Source organism: Oncorhynchus clarkii, chromosome 5, assembly GCF_045791955.1.
Source record: "Oncorhynchus clarkii lewisi isolate Uvic-CL-2024 chromosome 5, UVic_Ocla_1.0, whole genome shotgun sequence".
NCBI lineage: Eukaryota > Metazoa > Chordata > Actinopteri > Salmoniformes > Salmonidae > Oncorhynchus > Oncorhynchus clarkii.
In genome coordinates this window covers 67,160,018-67,184,652 of record NC_092151.1, presented here as the reverse complement: position 1 = coordinate 67,184,652, position 24,635 = coordinate 67,160,018, and the positions used below count along the sequence as shown (strand labels likewise).

The following is a 24,635-nucleotide window of genomic DNA, read 5'->3' as shown; positions in this document are numbered from 1 at the left end:
TTAACAAATCAAAAACTGAAAAATTGGGCGTGCAAAATTATTCAGCCCCCTTAAGTTAATACTTTGTAGCGCCACCTTTTGCTGCGATTACAGCTGTAAGTCGCTTGGGGTATGTCTCTATCAGTTTTGCACATCGAGAGACTGACATTTTTTCCCATTCCTCCTTGCAAAACAGCTCGAGCTCAGTGAGGTTGGATGGAGAGCATTTGTGAACAGCAGTTTTCAGTTCTTTCCACAGATTCTCGATTGGATTCAGGTCTGGACTTTGACTTGGCCATTCTAACACCTGGATATGTTTATTTTTGAACCATTCCATTGTAGATTTTGCTTTATGTTTTGGATCATTGTCTTGTTGGAAGACAAATCTCCGTCCCAGTCTCAGGTCTTTTGCAGACTCCATCAGGTTTTCTTCCAGAATGGTCCTGTATTTGGCTCCATCCATCTTCCCATCAATTTTAACCATCTTCCCTGTCCCTGCTGAAGAAAAGCAGGCCCAAACCATGATGCTGCCACCACCATGTTTGACAGTGGGGATGGTGTGTTCAGCTGTGTTGCTTTTACGCCAAACATAACGTTTTGCATTGTTGCCAAAAAGTTCAATTTTGGTTTCATCTGACCAGAGCACCTTCTTCCACATGTTTGGTGTGTCTCCCAGGTGGCTTGTGGCAAACTTTAAAAAACACTTTTTATGGATATCTTTAAGAAATGGCTTTCTTCTTGCCAGTCTTCCATAAAGGCCAGATTTGTGCAATATACGACTGATTGTTGTCCTATGGACAGAGTCTCCCACCTCAGCTGTAGATCTCTGCAGTTCATCCAGAGTGATCATGGGCCTCTTGGCTGCATCTCTGATCAGTCTTCTCCTTGTATGAGCTGAAAGTTTAGAGGGACGGCCAGGTCTTGGTAGATTTGCAGTGGTCTGATACTCCTTCCATTTCAATATTATCGCTTGCACAGTGCTCCTTGGGATGTTTAAAGCTTGGGAAATCTTGTATCCAAATCCGGCTTTAAACTTCTTCACAACAGTATCTCGGACCTGCCTGGTGTGTTCCTTGTTCTTCATGATGCTCTCCGCTTTTAACGGACCTCTAAGACTATCACAGTGCAGTGCATTTATACGGAGACTTGATTACACACAGGTGGATTGTATTTATCATCATTAGTCATTTAGGTCAACATTGGATCATTCAGAGATCCTCACTGAACTTCTGGAGAGAGTTTGCTGCACTGAAAGTAAAGGGGCTGAATAATTTTGCACGCCCAATTTTTCAGTTTTTGATTTGTTAAAAAAGTTTGAAATATCCAATAAATGTCGTTCCACTTCATGATTGTGTCCCACTTGTTGTTGATTCTTCACAAAAAAATACAGTTTTATATATTTATGTTTGAAGCCTGAAATGTGTCAAAAGGTCGCAAAGTTCAAGGGGGCCGAATACTTTCGCAAGGCACTGTATATACATATATGTCAGAGCGGCATTGGACTAAGATACAGTGGCATAGTATAGAATACAGTATATACATATGAGATGGGTGATGCAATATTTACACACAATTAAAGTGACTAAGATACCGTAGAATTGTATAGAGTACAGTTTATACATATGAGATGAGCAATGCAAGATACGGAGACATTGATGAGCAAGTGAGCAAGTGTAGTGGCTAGTGTTTCATTTCCTTAAAGTGGCCAGTGATTCCTAATCTATGTCTATAGGCAGCAGCCTCTGATGTGCTGCTGGAGCTGGCTGTTTAACAGTCAGTGGTGTAGTATAGAATACAATACAGTATATGCAATATGCTAACACGCTTTAAAAGTGACTAAGATACCATAGAATAGTGTGGAGTGCAGTTTATACATATGAGATGAGTAATGCAAGATATGTAAACATTATTAAAGTGACTAGTGATCCATTTATTAAAGTGGCCAATGATTTCGAGTCTGTATGTAGGCAGCAGCCTCTCTGTGTTAGTGATGGCTGTTTAACAGTCTGATGGCCTTGAGATAGAAGATGTTTTTCAGCTTTGATGCGCTTGTACTGACCTCGCCTTCTGGATGATGGCGGGGTGAACACGCAGTGGCTCAGGTGGTTGATGTCCTTGATGATCTCTTTGGCCTTCCTATGGCTTCGGGTGCTGTAGGTGTCCAGGAGGGCGGGAAGTTTTCCCCCGGTAATGCGTTGGGCAGACTCTGGAGAGCTTTGCGGTTGTGGGTGGTGCAGTTGCCGTGCCAGGTGGTGATACAGCCCGACAGGATACTCTCAATTGTGCATCTGTAAAAGTTTGAGGGTTTTAGGTGTTAAGCCACATTTTTTTAGCCTTCTGGGGTTGAAGAGGCGCTGTTGCGCCTTCTTCACCACACTGTCTGTGTGGGTGGACTATTTCAGTTTGTCAGTGATGTGTACGCCGAGGAACTTGAAGCTTTCCACCTTCTCCACTGTGGTCCCGTCGATGTGGATAGGGGGGTGCTCCCTCTGCTGTTTCCTTAAGTCCACAATCATCTCTTTAGTTTTGTTGACGTTGAGGTTATTTTCCTGGCACCACACTCCCAGAGCTCTCGCCTCCTCCCTGTAGACTGTTTCATCGTTGTTGGTAATCAAGACTACTACTGTTGTGTCGTCTGCAAACTTGATGATTGAGTTGGAGGCGTGCTTGGCCACACAGTCATGGGTGAACAGGGAGTACAGGAGGGGGCTGAGCACGCACCCTTGTGGGGCCCCAGTGTTGAGGATCAGCAAAGAGGAGGTGTTGTTTCCTACCTTCACCATCTGGGGGCGATCTGCCAGGAAGTCCAGGACCCAGTTGCACAGGGCGGGGTTCAGACCCAGGGTCTCCAGCTTGATGATGAGCTTGGAGGTTACTATGGTGTTGAATGCTGAGCTGTAGTCAATGAACATCATTCTTACATAGGTATGCCTCTCGTCCAGATGGGTCAGTGCAGTGTGCAGTGTGGTGGCGATTGCATCGTATGTGAATCTATTGGGTCGGTAAGCAAATTGAAGTGGGTCTAGGGTGACAGGCAAGGTGGAGGTGATATGATCCTTGACTGGTCTCTCAAAGCACTTCATGATGACAGAGGTTAGTGCTACGGGGCGATAGTAATTTAGTTCAATTTTCTTTGCTTTCTTAGGTACAGGGACAATGGTGGCCGTCTTCAAGCATGTGGGGACAACAGGCTGGGATAGGGAGAGATGGAATATCTGTAAACACACCAGCCAGCTGGTCTGCGCATGCTTGCGAGGGTTAACACGCTTAAATGTCTTTATCACGTCGACTATGGAGAAGGAGAGCTCACAGTCCTTAATAGCGGTCTACATCGGTGGCACTGTATTATCTTCAATGCGAGCAAAGAAGGTGTTCAGCCTGTCCGGAAGCAATACGTCAGTGTCCTCGACGCGGCTGGTTTTCCTTCTTTAATCCGTGATTGACCCTGCTACTGTACGTCGCGAATATGACGCACATGTCGTGCTTCCACTTCCACGCAAAGTGAAGCAAATTTATTCTAGTGCATTCATAGGGAGTAGGGCCTTGGTAGGGCCAGAGGCTTGGTTAATAAAGTCTTCGGGCAGTGGGAGGCAGCACTGGTCTCTCCTCACAGACTCCCAATCATGGCCGGTTGTGATATAGCCTGGATTCAAACCAGGGTGTCTGTAGTGACGCCTCTAGCACTGATATGCAGAGCCTTAGACCGCTGAACCAGGGTGTCTGTAGTGACACCTCTAGCACTGATATGCAGTGCCTTAGACCGCTGAACCAGGGTGTCTGTAGTGACACCTCTAGCACTGATATGCAGTGCCTTAGACCGCTGAACCAGGGTGTCTGTAGTGACACCTCTAGCACTGAGATGCAGTGCCTTAGACCGCTGAACCAGGGTGTCTGTAGTGACGCCTCTAGCACTGATATGCAGTGCCTTAGACCGCTGAACCATGGTGTCTGTAGTGACGCATCTAGCATTGATATGCAGTGCCTTAGACCGCTGAACCAGGGTGTCTGTAGTGACACCTCTAGCACTGATATGCAGTGCCTTAGACCGCTGAACCATGGTGTCTGTAGTGACGCATCTAGCATTGATATGCAGTGCCTTAGACCGCTGCGCCACTCGGGAGCCGTAGTAACAGACATATTAATACATGAATACTGAATAATGCCAGAAGTATCCAATAAAAAACTGTACTCTGCAGAATGTGATATCCCATGAATCCAGCTCAAGAAAACAATGACCTCAGTTAATTGTATTATGTCAGAAGCCTTTCCAAGTCTTATCTGTCTGAATTAGAAGTGGTGAGACTGTCATGGCAAAAACGCTGAACTGCACAATCAGAGTGACCTTCAAATTTCATTAGATTTAGGATGTTTGTCAAAGACACTTTTCTTCTTTGATGGAATTTACATATTTATCAGACCTGATCGTAATATGACATCTTAAAATGTTTTCAAGCTCTGAGCGCTAATGTGGCGTATGTGACTTTCTCAGGTGAGAAATATGCTGAGGGAGCAGTTTGATGCTAAGGTGTGGGCAGACATTTTTCTCCCTCTATTTCTCTCTCTTGCTCTCTCGTTCGCTACCATTAGTTCTCTCTCTCCCTCTCTCTCTCTCTCTCTCTCTCTCTCACACACACACACACACACAGTCTCCCTCTTACACTCACTTATACTTTTTCCTCCCTGACTCTTGTGACTTTCCTAATGTAAGGTCCCTCCTTATCTGCAGTGCTGTGACAGGCCCATTGAGGTCTGTGATGATGGTAGTGTTAAGAGGTTCATTACATGGAGACCTGCTCAGTAAGAAACTCTCAAAGCTCTCCTCTTATCACCACTCCACTCTGCTTATATGGCACTAAGGAGATGGGGCAGAGCCATTGGTAAAGACTAGATATCCATAACAAAATATCTGCTTTTCAAACTTAAACAAGAAATGGAAATTCATGTTTTTCAAGGCTAACTGACAGTGCTGAGTGTATTTGTTTAACAATGAAAAGTGTAGTTTGACTCATTGACTCTGTGGTTGCTTTATTTTGATTCCTTATCCTGTATCTTGAGTGTTGCAATATCATATGTCAGTGTATAAGCCTGGAAAGCATACATCACACACATGCATCAGACTGTCTTTCCAATGCTTAACCAAAATAAAGTGAGCAAATAACTCAATGATGCTGCAGGAGAATTTGCCTCTACAGCATATTTCTATTATTTTAAAAGGTTGTATTTCACTCCCTCCTGTTTCCATGTATCCGGATGTGTGGGGGTTACAGCGCCCCCTGCTGATCTTTAGCGGCACCTGCTGGCCAGCATGTGCCACTGCAGCTGTGTGCTGTGCTCTGGGGGCTGGGAACCTGTGGTGCTGTTTGGCTGAACGCTCGGCTGGGCAGAGGCATGCAGGCAGATAGACAGAGAGTTGCAGGCAGGGGAGTGCTTTGGCTGAGGAGGCAGCAGGGATCCTAGGCACTCCCTATACACTGCACTAAGATAAACGGTAGATCTTCTCTAAGCTGCAAGCCTGGTGGAAATTGCACTGATGAAGCGCAATGGCAAATTAGCATAAAACATATATGTACAAGAGCATTATTTTTTAATCCCACACAGATTTCTGTTGTGAGGTGGCTGTTATTTCAAGGTTGTTGGTTTTAATGTGAAGGGGCTTTGTGTGCATGCTACGTTTACTCCATAAGTCCTCTCTGAATGAAGCGCTCCCTGTGCTCGCCCACGGCACTATGTGGGCACTGCTCCATTGTTGTGCATCAAGAGCCATGTCGCGTCGGGTCGAGGCCAAGGTGGAATTTATAACTGATGGAATTTCACACCCAAGTGAGCGCTGGGCCTGGTGAGCACTCACATTTACAACCAATGCCCCGGCGGCTCTGCCGAGACTCCTGAATGGCAAAGTCATTTGTCTCTGTGAAGGGCAAAGAGAGAAAGCGAGGGAACTATCTTTTTTTCTTCTCCTTTAAAAACAGAATAATACTTTATGTTTACGCACACCCCCTCACACCACAACCCATGTTTTCCAAAGCCCTTAGAATCGTAATTGGAATTAAAGAGAGGAAAAGGTACGCAGCCCATTTCCAATTAGCATTTTCTCTGCTCAGGAGACGCTCAGGGGGATCAATAGGATATTAAGTTTGTGTACATAGAAATAAGGCACACAATTACTTCCAGCCATTAGCAACACTAAACATGTGGAGAAATGTCGACCTCCGATGGCTGCCTGACCTGTGTTCTGTGACACTCATTTGCCAGTTTTCAAGCTTTACTGAAGTGCATTGGTACAGTTTGCTTCTATTGAGCAAAATAGTATTTGGCCCTGACAAACAGTAGCGATCAACACAATAAGGCTCATGTGGAGTTCTGCTAACAGGTCTGGCTTCCTCTCAGCAGTGGCTATAAACTTCTTAAGACCATCTTTCCAAACATAGTGATCATTTGAGGTCAAGCTGCAGAGTAACATCTGTTATCACTGAGTGGCTCTCTGATACCTGCTCTCAGGCTAAAGTTGCACAGCCCTCTAGCATCTCACAACCCTCCAGCATCTCACAACCCTCACAACATTAGCCACAGTCCCCTCTTATCACCCACGGAACCCTCAAATCTCCCCAAGCCTGGGGCTATCCTATGGAGACCAAAGCAAGAGCCATTATGTATTAGGTCATGCTTGTTTTTACAGACCGTGATATATGTATATATAATTCAAAGAGTGTGCTGAATAATCCATGCTCTTACTTAATGATTCATGTGCGGGGCTGAGAGTGAGGGGGACATTTTTGTGGGTTGACTTGGGTACCAGTGATACCCCCTCCTCCATACCGGCCAAGGTGTCAATCCATCCTCTTCTCCATTGTGCTTGGCGTCTCTCTATCACTTATTCATCCAATGGACGCCCTGAAGATTCAAAATGCATTCCTCTATGTGACCACTGGAATATATACATTTATCATCATCTAGTTAAATATAATCTGCTATATGGAATGTAATCATCTATATTGAATAAGAGACAAAGCAAGTGAAGACAGGCTTGACCTGTATGTGGTAAAGTATGGTGTGTGAGTGAGGTCGAGGGGTCCATTGTGAAGGCAGAACAGATCCAGGGATATAGGGGGACTTTTTCTGTGTTTCTGGTGAATACCAGCGCTCCATTCAGCAGGTAACCATGTTGATGGTAATGAAACCTGCCTGCTCTCTTTGGAAATGAGAGGCAGGGCCTGGTGTTTGGACAGCCCATCATGTAGTTGATAACGAGGGGAACATTGTGCTACATGAACAAAGGCTGCTGCTGTGCCAGAGCCCCCTGTCTCCCCGTCCCCCACACAGAACAGAACAGAACAGAGCAGGCAGGAATAGAAATGAGCGTGACTCGCAGCAGGTGGAGGCAGATCAGCATTTTAAAAGAGCTTTTTGTCCAGCAGCACCAGTATTCATCCAAACGATTTTATTAGCCTGAATGCAATTCTTCCTAATTTCCCATACAGCCTGGTCCTTTCACAGAGAGAAAATAGCAGGCAGATTTGATTTATGGTGCATTAAGCTGGGCAGTCTATCATGAACATCATGTAGATTGTGAAAACATACCTCCAGCAGAATACCTCCAAATGGATCTGGAGGTCATTGTAGCATCTTTAGTGGGGAAAACTGCACATGGAATTGAATTTTCTGCATTACAAAGAGCCTGTCCTTACACAACATGGGTTAGAGCAGCCTCACGAGCACACACATCACATCATTTCCAATGGGCCACAATGTCCCTTTTTAACAATGATAAATATATATATACTGTATGTTCCTTATTACACCCGTGTGTAGTAGTCACTGAATGTTTTATCCACTTTATCCTGTTTTCTGGGTGATTATCCCTTGGCTGAATGCTAATTTACAGCACATACTTGTGAAGTGTGTTTAGTGACCAATTCATTCTGACAGCGGGGCGCCCCTGTGCTGCCCTGTTGTCCGAATATGCATGCATCTATCTAACCTGTGTGTGTTTCATCTCCAGCTCAACAGAATCCAGAGAAGGTGAAGAAGCTAGTTGTCCTCACAGCCCGTGTACACCCTGGGGAGTCGCCTGCATCCTTCATCTGCCAAGGTAGGTCTCTGTCTCCAACCTGGTGCTCTATACACATCCCTAATACTTATGTGTGCACACGGACACACAGCCCAGGTGGAGCATCTCACCAGCAGTTTATCAAGTTCTCGTAGAATTACAGGGAAAAAAGTGGCAAAGGAGCAGATTCTTCAAAAGAGCCTTGGGTTCCACTCATACCTCTCTTAACATGTCTGGCATTGTCAGGCTATTATTAAGATTAGCTCTCACCTGAAGAGCCTCTTATTTTGTCGACAAGTAACTGAACTCCTGGAGAGTTTCTCTCCTCAAAATCAAGGACATCTGAACTGTGAAGAAAGAGTGAGTTACAGTTAATGAGATGACGGTTGAAGAGGTTTTACATAAAGCATGGACACAAGACTAACTTCTTAGAACAAAAGTTGCCATCTAGAACCTAAAAGGGTTCTTTGGCTGTTCCCATAAGATAACTCTGAATAACCATTTTTGGCTCCAGGTAGAACCCTTTTGGTTCTAGGTAGAACCTTTTTGGGTTCCATGTAGAACCCTTTCAATAGATGATTCTACATGGAACCCCGAAGGGTTCTGCCTGGAACCAAAAGTGGTTCTACCTGGAATCAAAAAAGGTTATCCTATGGGGACAGCTAAAGAATCCTTTTGGAACCCTTTTTTCTAAGAGTGTATGTAAGACTATTATACTAGCCTGTTTGTAGCTTGGGTTTTGGGGACAAGGGTTAGGCTTAGGGTCAGGGTTAGGGTTGAAGTCTGGGCTTAACTGGTCTTTACAGTTTGAGCTAATATCATAGTTTAAGTTAAAGATCCTTGGATCTTCTTTACTTTTCCATTGCCAATAGAGCACAGGAAATCGTTAAAAGCTCCCAGTCTGTAGAGTAGTGTTTGGTCACCCCAGAGCCCTGAGAGCAGACAGCCCATGTAGCTCAATGTGACTTTAAGCTCCACAAAGGACCAGCCCCAGCTCCGACACGCAGATGTGCATGAAGTAATCTCAGGAAGTCTGAGTAATTAGATGGCACACTCTGTGGCCTGTACCTGTGTCCCACGCTCCATCTCTCCTCCTGCCTGCCACATTGACTCAATTAGAGAGCTTGTTATGCCTCCATTAATGGTAACGAGCAGGACAGAGTGGGGCGGGCGGCTGTAGTGGGATGGGGAGGGAGGGCTACAGGCTGGCTGTCGGCCCTCTTTGCTTCTTATTTACCTGTCAATTATCCTGCTTCAGTCTAGGGCTGTGGATGGCTTTCAGTAGCCGGTATGTATCTATCTCTCTCTGTCTCTCTCTTTCCAACTCTCTCACTCTCGCTGTCTCATCTGTGGCAGATAGCATTATCTCCCTCACTCAGTGGCTGAGGCCCTGTGGGCTAATTAGGTCCGCTGTCTGTTTTTATCCCACTGTCAGCTCCATTCCATTTCTATCGATTGTGGACGGATGTCTCAGATTTCCCCTCAGATTTATATAATGCCCTCTTTTTGTCCTTTTCTTTTTGTTACTCAAAACTCAATTAACTGGGGCCTTGAGTTTTCCATTAAAGTCCATTTTACTGGGAGTGTGTGCGGGGGTGTGTGTGTGTGTGTGCGTGGTTGTCCATGCTTGCTTCTGGGTGTGAGTGAGAGAGAATAGCTTTGAGCATGATGCTTTCCAGTTATAGAGTGAAATAACCCTGACAGTCTCTCTTGTGTATCTCCATGTTTTATTGTTTAGGAGTGATTGACTTCCTAGTCAGCCAGCACCCTGTGGCCCAAACCTTGCGTGACCATGTCATCTTTAAGATTGTACCCATGCTCAACCCTGACGGCGTCTACTTAGGCAACTACAGGTAAGCTCTACTATCAATATATAAAATCACCCGTTTCTTCATGGACTAAAAGAGCTGTTCAGTTGTTTTATGACATTTACTGCTGTAGTAATTTCCATCATGTTGCTTGAGGTCTACCTCTGAAAAGTTGTACATTTGATGGATTCTGATAGAGATATCTGACTAGGCTGCATCACGTTGCTAGAGCTAAGGAGAGATGATGTGTTTGGTAATGCCCACTGTGTAGGTCTCCTACCAGAGGATTGATAGATTCTGCTGTTACTGATATGAATTAAACCAAAGGCCATGTGTGGGTATATCTGGATGGGCAACCGCACCATCTCTGGAATATGACCTGCTGGCTTTCTGATTTTGCCATCTCTTTTCTCCTCTGTTGACAGTTCAGATCATTGTAATAGCTGCAGTAGTCAATTCCCCCTCTTATTCTCCAGTGGTTGTTGTCAATCAAATCGTGTGTGTAAAGCCAGACACACACACATTTACCAGTGGGGGATGTGTTAGAGTATTTGTGTCACAGGCATATAAACCCACATCCACTCTCCTTTTACTCGTCTACATATATTTATTCCTTTCTATACCTATTTCTTGTGTGAGACACATCTTGCCTGTGCCATCTTGCCTGTTCTTGCCATGCGGTGTCTCATACACTCTGCTGAGCGTGTTTTCACAGGGTTTAGTTGTAGTGCTGCTGTTTCTGAGGCCATACGTTCCAGCCTCTGTTTAGCACTGAGGCACAGGCTCCATGGGCATCATTTCCACCTCCCTCTCCATAATTGCCTTTTACTTAATGGGTTGGACATAAGGAATACAAATGTGCTGAGACTCTGGTGCTGCCAATAAAAGTGTTTGTGGCTGCCATCTCGTGGTCGCTTCCCTGCGCTGCACCCAGTCTGTCAATGGTACATCACATCTGCTATGATGATGACAGGGGTTAAAAACATCTTGTTGCTGATTGTTGACCCTTAAAGGTTGTTTTCATCAACTCTGGAAAATTATGCGGTCGGCCTGGCTGAATGGTGATAAGCTCCATATTAATATGAAGTGAATAAGAGTGTCTCTCTCTGCCCCTCCCAGTGAGGCCTGATTGGCCTTTCTGTGGGCTCAGCAGCACACTGCATCTGGAGGGCGATCGAACAGATGCATGCAGGGATCAGAATCAATCAGTGCTGACCACAGATTAGTATTTCAGGCATGCCTGCTTGCACATTGGCATTGACACGCAGACACAGGCCCCCATGAAAGTCATGGATACTGAGCAGCAGCAGCTCAATAGCCCAGCTACCTTCCTTCCACAGCCACTCTGGAATAGACGAGAGTTACTTTATTTTTCCAGAAGGAACTTCAGTTGTGGCATGTCAGATAAGATAAAGATGTATAGTAAACATATACACGACATGACCAAAAGTATGTGGATACCAGCTCATCGAACATCTCATTCCAAATTCACGGGCATTGCAATGGCGTTAGTCCCCCCTTTGCTGTCATAACAGCCTCCACTTTTCTGGGAAGGCTTTCCACAAGATGTTGGAACATTGCTGGGACTTGCTTCCATTCAGCCAAAAGAGCATTAGTGAGGTCGGGCACTGATGTTGGGCGATTAGGCCTGGCTCGCAGTCGGCGCTCCAATTCATCCCAAAGGTGTTCGATGGGGATGAGGTCAGGACTCTGTGCCGGCCAGTCAAGTTCTTCCACACTGATCTCGGCAAACCATTTCTTTAGTGACCTCGCTTTGTGCACAGGGGCATTGTCATGCTGAAAGAGAAAAGGGCCTTCCCCAAACTGTTCCCACAAAGTTGGAAGCATAGAAGCGTCTAGAATGTCATTGTATGCTGTAGCGTAAACATTTCCTTTCACTGGAACTAAGGGGTCTAGCCCAAACCATGATAAACAGCAACAGACCATTATTCCTCCTCCACCAAACTTTACAGTTGGCACTATGCATTTGGACAGGTAACGTCTCCTGGCATCTGCCAGATCAGATTCGTCCGTCGGACTGCCAGATGGTGAAGCGTGATTCATCACTCCAGAGAACGCGTTTCCACTGCTCCAGAGTCCAATGGCAGCGAGCTTTACACCACTTCAACCGACGCTTGGCTTTGAGCATGGTGATCTTAGGCTTGTGTGCGGCTGCTCGGCCATGGAAACCCATTTCATGAAGCTCCCGACGAACAGTTCTTTCGCTGACGTTGCTTCCAGAGGCAGTTTGGAACTCGGTAGTGAGTGTTGCAACCGAGGACAGACGATTTTTATGCACTACACACTTCAGCACTCTGCGGTCCAATTCTGTGAGCTTGTGTGGCCTACCACTTCGCTGCTGAGCCGTTGTTGCTTCTAGAAGCTTCCAATTCACCTTAACAGCACTTACAGTTGACCGGGGCAGCTCTAGCAGGGCAAACATTTGACTAACTGACTTGATGGAAAGGTGGCATCGTATAAACGGTGCCACATTGAAAGTCACTGAGCTCTCTCTAGAATATTCTGACTCGTAAGGGAGCCAAACCAGGCAACTACACTAAATGTTAAGACAGGCTCAATAAAACATCTGCAACCTGCAACCTCTGACTAGATGTACTGGCTTTAGCTGCTCTTTGACTGCAGTAGAATTACTTTCTAGTGAAATACATTGGATCTTAGATCTCCGATAGGGAAGCTAAAGCTAATTGATTGTTCATATAAAATAAAGATCTGTGTTTCTTGGGAAGGTTTGATTGTTGATTTAATTGATTAGATATAAACACATACAGCCACAGCATCAGTAGTAATGTTAGGTATCTGCAAATGTTCAACTCACGTGTGTGTGTGTTCATTCCCAGGTGTTCTCTGATGGGCTTTGACCTTAACCGTCACTGGCAGGAGCCATCCCCCTGGGCCCACCCCACCCTCCACGCCGTGAAGCAGCTCATCGTCCAGCTCAGTCAAGACCCAGTGAGTCCCAATCTCCAGCCCGCGACCAACACCTGTATTACACACTTCGTACTGTAGTTACTGTGTGGGCTGTCTATTCCTCACCCTGCAGCACAAAACATGCAACACAGTATCAGAGTCAAGAATATGCATACATTCCACAGATACTAGCTATATAAAACACCTGAGTTGAGGTTTGAACACTGTTCTGAATCTAAACTCTGTTTCCAGTTGACTTAGTTCAGAAGGTTATGCACTCATGTGGTTGAGAACTACTGTATAGAAAGGTGTGCTGTAGGATTGATACTCAGCAGCTCTCTGCAAAGTGTAGGTCTCTGTGACATTAGATTCTACTGAGAGGCCAGTGTCTGTAGTGTACTCTATATTCAGCTTGCACTTTCTTTGTTAGAGGAACGGGCCCTTGTGTTTTTTTGCCTTCGTGTTAATTATAAGTGGAAACGCAGGTTGTTAGATTACTGAAGGTCAGAGTCTGTCCTGGGAATCGTCTGCCCTTTCTTACACTTTCTAATCCTGATAAGACCAGGGTGTTCTGCTGAGCAAAGGGGCACGGCTCTCAGCTTAACCTTTTCCCCCAGCGCTGACATGCTGATCGATGGGCTCCTTCACGGCAGAGTGATCCACTCATGTCCCTCACACTTCTGCAAACTACACACTCCCATCCAAACACACACCACACATAGGTACTCTCGCTCTCTCACTCTCTTACACACACACACACACACGCACACACACACACACACACACACACACACACACACACACACACACACACACACACACACACACACACTTGCATTCAGTGTCATACTCACACGCATACATTGTTTTCCCTCACAGTCCCACTCTAATGCACTCCAACTCCCATAGAGAACATGCACATGTAGGTTAGTGCAGAACCAAGGTCTGAGGGAGAGAACCTCTGTCTGCCTGCCCACATGTGTAATTATGATTCCACTGGCTGATCCAGTGGCTGGAAGGAGAACTCTTGTTAAGCTCTCCACCTCTCCACCACCTCACAGTCTCTGAACCCCCCAGCACCCTCAGCACTACATTCACCCATACAGTGCAATCCCAAGCAGGGCCATGTCCCCACATGTCATCAGCCCCACTCTCTCCATCCCATCCTCTGGCCTGGCTGTGGCCGACTGGCCCTGTCAGAGGAGAGACCTGGGCCGCTTCTCTCCAGCTAATCACATCAGACACAGCACTCAGATTTGGGGCTCCCAGATGCCAATCCCAGTGCCAGCTCTATGGCCAGGGGCCTGGCCCTCCATCCACTGCTGTCTCACACTGTGCACATCCACTAATGAGGTTACAAGGTCACGGTCTGAGGACAACAGGAGGAGATCAGTGCCGGGCTAGCATGTTACTCTTTATTTGTCCGCTTCCCTCTAGCTGGCAGATGGTTGCAGACACAGAGGATTTCAAGCTGTCAACGGCCATTTGACTCTTGAAGAATGTCAAACCAAAGCCATTTCTCTAGCTTTAGGAAAGGGCTCAGTGACAGTCAGACTGCAACAACATTTATTTAATCCCTTTTAGTAATATACACGTTTAGTTTTTTATCTTTGAAAATCTGTGATTGAATCTGTCTTTCATTCGAGAAAGATCCCTCCTTTTTGATAATCTCTAAAAATCCATCTAAGCCTGATTGACAAAGATTTATTTTCATTAATTACAGATTTTAATTGCTTTTTAAAATACCTCAAAGCAGTCTAACACCTTATGTCCTTATTATAGCGCTGAATCCATCTGAATTTTAGGACATTGGAACATAATCTGTTCCCAAGCTCCTTGGTGTTTGTTTTAAAAAAGGAAGAGTGAAGAAACAAATGAACTCATCTCCCACCTAAAGCAATGCTTTTCCAGACCATTTATCAAAGGAAAATAAGATTTATTTTTGATTGGCTGATTACTCAGAACATTCATCATAGTGAACGTATCCTCAGCAATCTGACAGCGCCATTTTGGATAATTTGTTAAGGATGACAAAAGGGCCAGTATTGCCATGGTTCATTTCTGACCTTTTTAATATTAGAAAATTAATTTTCTATCTGAAACAAATGTATTAGGTGCGGTCATACCGGTTAGATGAATATTGCACCTTGAAAATCCCCCCTCCTCCTCCTGGCTGTACTTTCTGTCATGTACTGTCATGTTGTCTTGTCTCTGTCCTTTCCCTTCACCCTGTCTCCCTCTGCTGGTCGTGTTAGGTTACCTTTTCTCCCCCGCTTTCCCCCAGCTGTCCCTTGTCTCCTCTAACTACCCATTCACCCCGTTCCCCACCTGTTCCCTTTTTCCCTCTGATTAGGTCCCTATATCTCTCTCTGTTTCTGCTCCTGTCCTTGTCGGATTCTTGTTTGTTTGTGTCATTCATGCCTGAACCAGACTGTCGTCATGTTTGCTGTAACCTTGTCCTGTCCTGTCGGAATCTGCCGGTCCATCTGAGCCTACCTATGTTTGGTAATTAAAGAAGCTCTGTTTAAGTTGATTCGCTTTTGGGTCCTCATTCACGCACCGTAACAGAAGAATCCGACCAAGAATGGACCCAGCGACTTCGGATCCTCTCCACTCAGCCGTCGAGATCCAGGGAGCGATGCTAGGCAGACACAAGCAGGAATTGTCTGCTGCTCGACATGCCGTTGAGACCCTGGCCACCCAAGTCTCCAACCTCACAGAACAGGTTCACCATCTCCGCCTCGATCCACCGGCCACTTCCAGGGCTTTCGAATCTCCGGAGCCCAGAATCAATAACCCGCCGTGTTACTCTGGGGAGCCCACTGAATGCCGCTCGTTCCTCACCCAGTGTGATATTGTGTTTTCTCTCCAGCCCAACACTTACTCCAGGAGCACTGCTCGTGTCGCCTACGTCATATCTCTCCTTATTGGACGGGCTCGTGAGTGGGGCACGGCAATCTGGGAGGCAAGGGCTGAGTGTACTAACCAGTATCAAGACTTTAAGGAGGAGATGATACGGGTTTTTGATCGATCTGTTTTTGGGGAGGAGGCTTCCAGGGCCCTGTCTTCCCTATGTCAAGGCAATCGATCCATAACAGACTACTCTATTGAGTTTCGCACTCTTGCTGTCTCCAGTGGCTGGAACGAGCCGGCCTTGCTCGCTCGTCTTCTGGAGGGTTTCCGCGCAGAGGTAAAGGATGAGATTCTCTCCCGGGAGGTTCCTTCCAGCGTGGATTCCTTGATTGAACTCGCTATTCGCATTGAGCGACGGGTTGATCTTCGTCACCGAGCTCGTGGAAAGGAGCTCGCGCTCTCCGTCGCCTCCCTCTCCGCATCACTACCATCTTCCTCTGCCGGCTCGGGTGCTGAGTCCATGCAGCTGGGAGGTATCCGCATCTCGACTGAGGAGAGGGAACGGAGAATCACCAACCGCCTCTGTCTCTATTGCGGTTCCGCTGGTCATTTTGTCACTTCATGTCCAGTAAAAGGCCAGAGCTCGTCAGTAAGCGGAGGGCTACTGGTGAGCGCTACTACTCCTGTCTCTCCTTCAAGATCCTGCACTACCTTGTCGGTCCATCTACGCTGGACCGGTTCGTCAGCTTCCTGCAGTGCCTTAATAGACTCTGGGGCGGAGGGCTGTTTTATGGACGAGACCTGGGCTCGGGAACATGACATTCCTCTCAGACAGTTAAAGGAGCCCACGGCCTTGTTCGCCCTGGATGGTAGTCCTCTCCCCAGGATTCAGCGTGAGACGCTACCTTTAACCCTCACTGTTTCTGGTAATCATAGTGAAACCATTTCTTTTTTAATTTTTCGTTCACCTTTTACACCTGTTGTTTTGGGCCATCCCTGGCTAGTTTGTCATAATCCTTCCATTAATTGGTCTAGTAATTCTATCCTCTCCTGGAACGTCTCTTGTCATGTGAAATGTTTAATGTCTGCTATCCCTCCTGTTTCCTCTGTCTCTTCTTCACAGGAGGAGCCTGGTGATTTGACAGGGGTGCCGGAGGAATATCACGATCTGCGCACGGTGTTCAGTCGGTCCAGGGCCACCTCTCTTCCTCCACACCGGTCGTATGATTGTAGTATTGATCTCCTTCCGGGAACCACCCCCCCCCGGGGTAGACTATACTCTCTGTCGGCTCCCGAACGTAAGGCTCTCGAAGATTATTTGTCTGTAGCTCTTGACGCCGGTACCATAGTCCCCTCCTCCTCTCCCGCCGGAGCGGGGTTTTTTTTTGTCAAGAAGAAGGACGGGTCTCTGCGCCCCTGCATAGATTATCGAGGGCTGAATGACATAACAGTGAAGAATCGTTATCCGCTTCCTCTTATGTCTTCAGCCTTCGAGATCCTGCAGGGAGCCAGGTTTTTCACTAAGTTGGACCTTCGTAACGCTTACCATCTCGTGCGCATCAGGGAGGGGGACGAGTGGAAGACGGCGTTTAACACTCCGTTAGGGCACTTTGAATACCGGGTTCTTCCTTTCGGCCTCGCTAACGCTCCAGCTGTCTTTCAGGCATTAGTCAATGATGTCCTGAGAGACATGCTGAACATCTTTGTTTTCGTTTACCTTGACGATATCCTGATTTTTTCACCGTCACTCCAGATTCATGTTCAGCATGTTCGACGTGTCCTCCAGCGCCTTTTAGAGAATTGTCTTTTTGTGAAGGCTGAGAAGTGCACTTTTCATGCCTCCTCCGTCACATTTCTCGGTTCTGTTATTTCCGCTGAAGGCATTAAGATGGATCCCGCTAAGGTCCAAGCTGTCATTGATTGGCCCGTCCCTAAGTCACGCGTCGAGCTGCAGCGCTTTCTCGGCTTCGCGAACTTCTATCGTCGTTTCATCCGTAATTTCGGTCAGGTGGCAGCTCCTCTCACAGCCCTTACTTCTGTCAAGACGTGCTTTAAGTGGTCCGTTTCCGCCCAGGGAGCTTTTGATCTCCTCAAGAATCGTTTTACATCCGCTCCTATCCTTGTTACACCTGACGTCTCTAGACAGTTCGTTGTCGAGGTTGACGCGTCAGAGGTGGGAGTGGGAGCCATCCTTTCTCAGCGCTCCCTCTCTGACGACAAGGTCCACCCATGCGCGTATTTTTCTCATCGCCTGTCGCCGTCGGAACGTAACTATGATGTGGGTAACCGCGAACTGCTCGCCATCCGGTTAGCCCTAGGCGAATGGCGACAGTGGTTGGAGGGGGCGACCGTTCCTTTTGTCGTTTGGACTGACCATAGGAACCTTGAGTACATCCGTTCTGCCAAACGACTTAATGCGCGTCAGGCGCGTTGGGCGCTGTTTTTCGCTCGTTTCGAGTTCGTGATTTCTTATCGTCCGGGCTCTAAGAACACCAAGCCTGATGCTTTGTCTCGTCTCTTCAGTTCTTCAGTAGCCTCCACTGACCCCGAGGGAATTCTCCCTGAGGGGCGTGTTGTCGGGTTGACTGTCTGGGGAATTGAGAGGCAGGTAAAGCAAGCACTCACTCAAACTCCGTCGCCGCGCGCTTGTCCTAGGAACCTTCTTTTCGTTCCCGTTCCTACTCGTCTGGCCGTTCTTCAGTGGGCTCACTCTGCCAAGTTAGCCGGCCACCCTGGCGTTCGGGGTACGCTTGCTTCCATTCGCCAGCGTTTCTGGTGGCCCACCCGGGAGCATGACACGCGTCGTTTCGTGGCTGCTTGTTCGGTCTGCGCGCAGACTAAGTCCGGTAACTCTCCTCCTGCCGGCCGTCTCAGGCCGCTTCCTATTCCCTCTCGACCGTGGTCTCATATCGCCTTAGATTTTGTCACCGGACTGCCTTCGTCAGCGGGGAAGACTGTTATTCTTACGGTTGTCGATAGGTTCTCTAAGGCGGCTCATTTCATTCCCCTTGCTAAGCTTCCTTCTGCTAAAGAGACGGCACAAATCATCATCGAGAATGTTTTCAGAATTCATGGCCTTCCGTCAGACGTCGTTTCGGACAGAGGTCCGCAATTCACGTCTCAATTTTGGAGGGAGTTTTGCCGTTTGATTGGGGCTTCCGTCAGTCTCTCTTCCGGCTTTCACCCCCAGTCTAACGGTCAAGCAGAACGGGCCAATCAGACTATTGGTCGCATCTTACGCAGTCTTTCTTTTCGCAACCCTGCGTCTTGGTCAGAACAGCTCCCCTGGGCAGAATACGCCCACAACTCGCTTCCTTCGTCTGCGACCGGGCTATCTCCTTTTCAGAGTAGCCTCGGGTACCAGCCTCCGTTGTTCTCATCTCAGTTCGCCGAGTCCAGCGTCCCCTCCGCTCAGGCTTTTGTCCAACGTTGCGAGCGCACCTGGAAGAGGGTCAGGTCTGCACTTTGCCGTTATAGGGCGCAGACTGTGAGAGCTGCTAATAAGCGTAGAACTAAGAGCCCTAGATATTGTCGCGGTCAGAGAGTTTGGCTCTCCACTCAGAACCTTCCCCTTAAGACGGCTTCTCGCAAGTTGACCCCGCGGTTCATTGGTCCATTCCGTATCTCTCAGGTCATTAATCCTGTCGCAGTGCGACTTCTTCTTCCGCGATATCTTCGTCGCGTCCACCCGGTCTTCCATGTCTCCTGTGTTAAGCCCGTTCTTCGCGCCCCCGCTCGTCTTCCCCCCCCCCCCCCCCATCCTTGTCGAGGGCGCACCTATCTACAGGGTCCGTAAAATCTTGGACATGCGTCCTCGGGGCCGTGGTCATCAGTACCTAGTTGACTGGGAGGGGTACGGTCCTGAGGAGAGGAGTTGGGTTCCCTCTCGGGACGTGCTGGACCGTGCGCTGATTGATGATTTCCTCCGTTGCCGCCAGGTTTCCTCCTCGAGTGCGCCAGGAGGCGCTCGGTGAGTGGGGGGGTACTGTCATGTACTGTCATGTTGTCTTGTCTCTGTCCTTTCCCTTCACCCTGTCTCCCTCTGCTGGTCGTGTTAGGTTACCTTTTCTCCCCCGCTTTCCCCCAGCTGTCCCTTGTCTCCTCTAACTACCCATTCACCCCGTTCCCCACCTGTTCCCTTTTTCCCTCTGATTAGGTCCCTATATCTCTCTCTGTTTCTGCTCCTGTCCTTGTCGGATTCTTGTTTGTTTGTGTCATTCATGCCTGAACCAGACTGTCGTCATGTTTGCTGTAACCTTGTCCTGTCCTGTCGGAATCTGCCGGTCCATCTGAGCCTACCTATGTTTGGTAATTAAAGAAGCTCTGTTTAAGTTGATTCGCTTTTGGGTCCTCATTCACGCACCGTAACACTTTCTCTCTTTTCCTTTATTTCTGTGGGGAGCCATTGTCTGCTGTATTCAGGGCGCTTGAGGAAATGGCTCTTTCTGTCTGTCTGTCTGTTGAGATGTCCTCTGGTGTCATCGGCCCATTTCTTATCCATTTCTGAGATTTACGGGCAATTTGTCTCCATCATTACTCCCCCTTTTCAATTCCTCAACCACTTCTCCTCCAGTTTGAGGCAGAACTGTCTGGCTCTCACAGGCAAAAAACAAGAAAATGACACCGCGGAGGAACCCATTTGGGGTGTCTTTCTGGTGTGTGCAGTTTGTACTCAAGATGCTTTGGTGACACAATGGGAGCATAGATCCACCAAACAGACCCAGGGTGTGTGAATTGTTGGGAGGTTGGTAGATGGAGTAACAGACTGTGACTGTGGCCAGCTCTTTGACTGACGTTGGTTCAATTACTTGAATTCCATTTAGTGCGTTTTTTTGTGCCCAACGCGCTGTTTCTCTAGAGATAAATCATCTCATTCACGAGAGAAATCGGAGAAATCAAGTCAATAATTATGTGGGACGCTGGGCTGAAGGGAGTTATAGTTTTCAACCTAGTTCAGGGCAGAAAGTGGTATTTAACTATAATGACCATAATCCATTGCACCAGTTTTTTCCAGCTCAAAGACGATCAGAGAGGAAGAGGCGAAACAAGATGTTTTACTCTTGCCAAAATCTGTCCAAAATAACACAATGCGTTTCTATGGATTTATTTTGGAGCTAACCTTGTCGCCTTGCCTTCCAGTGTTTGAGACAACGACTCTCATTGTTAGGGCATAGACATTAGCATCTTGTCATTATATACAGATCTCTGGACGGATACACTTCACGTTAGGTTAGATACACACAGACTGGATAGACCACACGAGAGAGGAATGTACACAACACATCTAGGAGAAGGACAGAGACAGTTTGTGAAATTATACCTTATCTACTTTGAATAACTAGTAAAATTATTTTTTTGTCAGACAGCTCTGCAGCATACTTAGGCAGGCAAGCTAAATAGGATGACTAAAGACAGTAAAGTATGGCGTGGCTGGTTGACTGCTACTGCTTGAGCAGAGATGAGATGATTACTTTATATAATAAACTTATAATAAATATATAATAAAGTAATCAAATAAAAACTAAGTAATATACACAACTGAAATATTTTATTATTTCATAGTCATTTCCTATTTTTCTGTTGATGTCTACCCAATGTGCACCTGACAGAGACAATGGAATATTTTCAATTAAACATCTCAAAAATAATTGTAACATCATTATTTCATAATGCATTTCATGTATAAAAAAAAAGAAGAAGAATAGAAACCGAAATCGAAAACCGTGATTATTTATTGATACTCGAACCGAACCGACCTCATACAGCTCTAATCTCCCAGCACTATTCCAGACAGATGCAGCTGCTTATGAAGCGCTAACAGCCACAGAGTGCTGTCTGAGTGCCCGTTTAGCTTGATTACATGTCACCTCTGTGTTAAAAAGGGCCAAATATGTCCATCAATTAGTCTGTGGCAGAGAGAGAATGAGGGGCTTACGGGCTTGAACACTACCGCGTCTCCTCTCTCTCTCTGCAGCACATCTGGACTCACCCACCGCTCCGACCACACTGCATCACTCATTTCTCTGCTCTCTCTCTGCAGCACATCTGGACTCACCCACCGCTCCGACCACACTGCATCACTCATTTCTCTGCTCTCTCTCTGCAGCACATCTGGACTCACCCACCGCTCCGACCACACTGCATCACTCATTTCTCTGCTCTCTCTCTGCAGCACATCTGGACTCACCCACCGCTCCGACCACACTGCATCACTAATTTCTCTGCTCTCTTTCTGCAGCACATCTGGACTCACCCACCGCTCCGACCACACTGCATCACTCATTTCTCTGCTCTCTCTCTGCAGCACATCTGGACTCACCCACCGCTCCAACCACACTGCATCACTCATTTCTCTGCTCTCTCTCTGCAGCACATCTGGACTCACCCACCGCTCCGACCACACTGCATCACTCATTTCTCTGCTCTCTCTCTGCAGCACATCTGGACTTACCCACCGCTCCGACCACACTGCATCACTCATTTCTCTGCTCTCTCTCTGCAGCACATCTGGACTCACCCATCGCTCCGACCACACTGCATCACTCATTTCTCTGCTCTCTCTCTGCAGCACATCTGGACTCACCCATCGCTCCGACCACACTGCATCACTCATTTCTCTGCTCTCCAGTCATACAGGCATACTTACAGACTTTATCAAATTAAATCAAGGTTTATTTGTCACGTATACAGATTTACAGGTGTTATAGCAGGTGCAGCGAAATGCTTAAGTAACTAGCTCAGACAGTGCAGTAGTATGTCTCACAAATACAATACAAATGCAGAAAAAAAGTATCAAGACAAGAAACCAAGAAATTACAGAACGAGTCCAATTAACAATCCAGAGTAGATATATTATAGTGATCATGTGTCAGAATTCAAAATATAAATAAGTGCTGTGTATAGACAATAGGTAAATTATTCTGCATTTATAAACACTACTTGCCCTGGATGATGGAGTACCATTTTAGCATGTTCAGCTATATGGTAATAATGTTAACAGAGAGCAAAAGTTAGCAAATGCTAAATGCTTTGTGAGAGAATCAGCTAGTCTGTAATCTTGCTTAAATCAGCAGCATTTTTTCTGTGTTAAGATAAGCGAACCGTTTATGGCCCTTATAGGCCCAGACTAATTAATATGCAGCAGATAAGTACTTGTCGGACAAAATTCATTTGACCTTCCGCTTTAAACTAAACTGCAGCAACACCAGTTCAGATGAAGTTGAGCCCGAGTCCTTCTATTGAGTTGTAGGGAGCTTCTGCCGGAACAATCCGTTCTCTGCATCTTTCTCTGAGAGGTTTAATTTGTAATACTTCTACACTCAGATTGTCTTTTGACTTTCATTCTCTACATTTCTTAATTGTCTCTAATTGCTTAATTACAATTTCATATGAACAATTCTCTAGGTCAAGGTGGGTTGTTAATGAAACAATCCATCACTGCTTCAGCCTCACAGTCCTGTCTGCCTGTGATTGACAGCGCATTAGGAGGCTGTTATGCTGGCTCTCAGTTGACATTGTGGGCTGGATTGCACTTCACTGTATCATTGTACTTCCATTGTCCTTGACATTTTAGGGGGAATCACCATAGTGACGTTTTGTTTGGAGACTAAGAGATTCTGTTGGAGATTCACTTTGGCTTCCCAGATTGAATCTTTTATATAATTCCAGAGAAAACTTCTGGAGCACGGCCATTTAAGTGACCCAACGCTGTGCGACCATTTCATTTAGATTCTTAATTACATTGTTAACAGAAGAAAAAAAAGCGGGTGAGCCAATCCAACTCCATCGTTGCAGGACCTCTGCGCCAGATCAAATTGCACCATTACATACAGTACCTCATCATTCGAGCTGTGCTTTAACAAGGGGTGGTTCCCAACTACCTCCTCCCCTTTAGCTTGGCGAGCGCTGCCGATTAGAGGGCTTTCTGCCTCTATTAGACCCTGGGAACTCCTTCAACTGCGTGATGGAGCTGCCTTAATGGCGGCTGCGTTTTGCTTTCTTTTTCTATTTTTTTGTTGTTGTTTCCCCTTCTTCCGCTTGGGCTCCATCCATCAGGCTGCCAGAGCCTGCTGCCGGCCCACTCCCAGCCACAATATTTCACAGCTAGCCATCAGAGCAGCTGACAGCACCGCGCTTGCCAGGAAATTGCTTTGGCTGTGAGCAGAATTTCAAGCATCGCGTCGCCCTCTCCACCCTCCACCCTCCTCTTCTCCCTCTCCATCCCTCCCCACTCCCTGACGACCCCCGGGAACTGAGGTGCGCTCTGGAATGTGTAACAAGAGTAGGAGAGATAGGGAGGGGAAGGAGGCTGTGCTGAGCTGGGCTGGAGAGTGAGGGGTCAAGGGGAATGAGAGTGAGAGAGGGCCCATTACACCTGATTCGCTGTGTCCAGGGCTAGAGAGAGAGCAAGAGCAAGCCTGAGCTTTATACACTGGCCACAGTAGCATGTGATTGGCCTTGAATCCTATTCTACAATTCAACTGGATAAAATGTAACTGAACTGTTATTCCCCACTGTGTCACCCCTGCTATGCAGCCTTGTCAACTGATAGAGATTTTCAGAAGACTGTCCCTAGAGAGAATGCCTATCACCATATTGCACTGTTAAAGCCAAACTTTTGAAATAAAGCTTGGATTAATGATTTAGGGAGTGTGTTATTTTTGTAAAAATGTTTATTAGGGGGTAGATCAGCTTTAATAATACACAATAACCCCTAATGACAAAGCAAAAACAGGTTTTTAGAAATGTTTGCTAAATGTATTAAAGATTAAAACAGAAATACCTTATTTACATAAGTGTTCAGACCCTTTGCTATGAGACTCGAAATTGAGCTCAGGTGCATCCTGTTTCCTTTGATCATCCTTGAGATGTTTCTACAACTTGATTGGAGTCCACCTGCGGTAAATTCAATTGATTGGACATGATTTGGAAAGGCACACACCTGTCTATATAAGATGTGACTAAGGACCCGATGGTCACTGACAGAGTTCCAGAGTTCTTCAATGGAGATGGGAGAGAGA

At 46.7% G+C, this 24,635-nt stretch overlaps 1 protein-coding gene across 1 annotated transcript in view; it reads left to right on the top strand.

The window, feature by feature from the left end:
* LOC139410181 (AGBL carboxypeptidase 4) overlaps positions 1-24,635 on the top strand; it is a 409,027-nt gene that overhangs the window by 353,950 nt on the left and 30,442 nt on the right. The window contains exons 7-9 of the mRNA XM_071155635.1: positions 7,979-8,068; positions 9,765-9,879; positions 12,693-12,804. Of these exons, the coding sequence (XP_071011736.1) occupies positions 7,979-8,068; positions 9,765-9,879; positions 12,693-12,804 (317 nt within the window). The remainder of the gene's footprint in view (positions 1-7,978; positions 8,069-9,764; positions 9,880-12,692; positions 12,805-24,635) is intronic.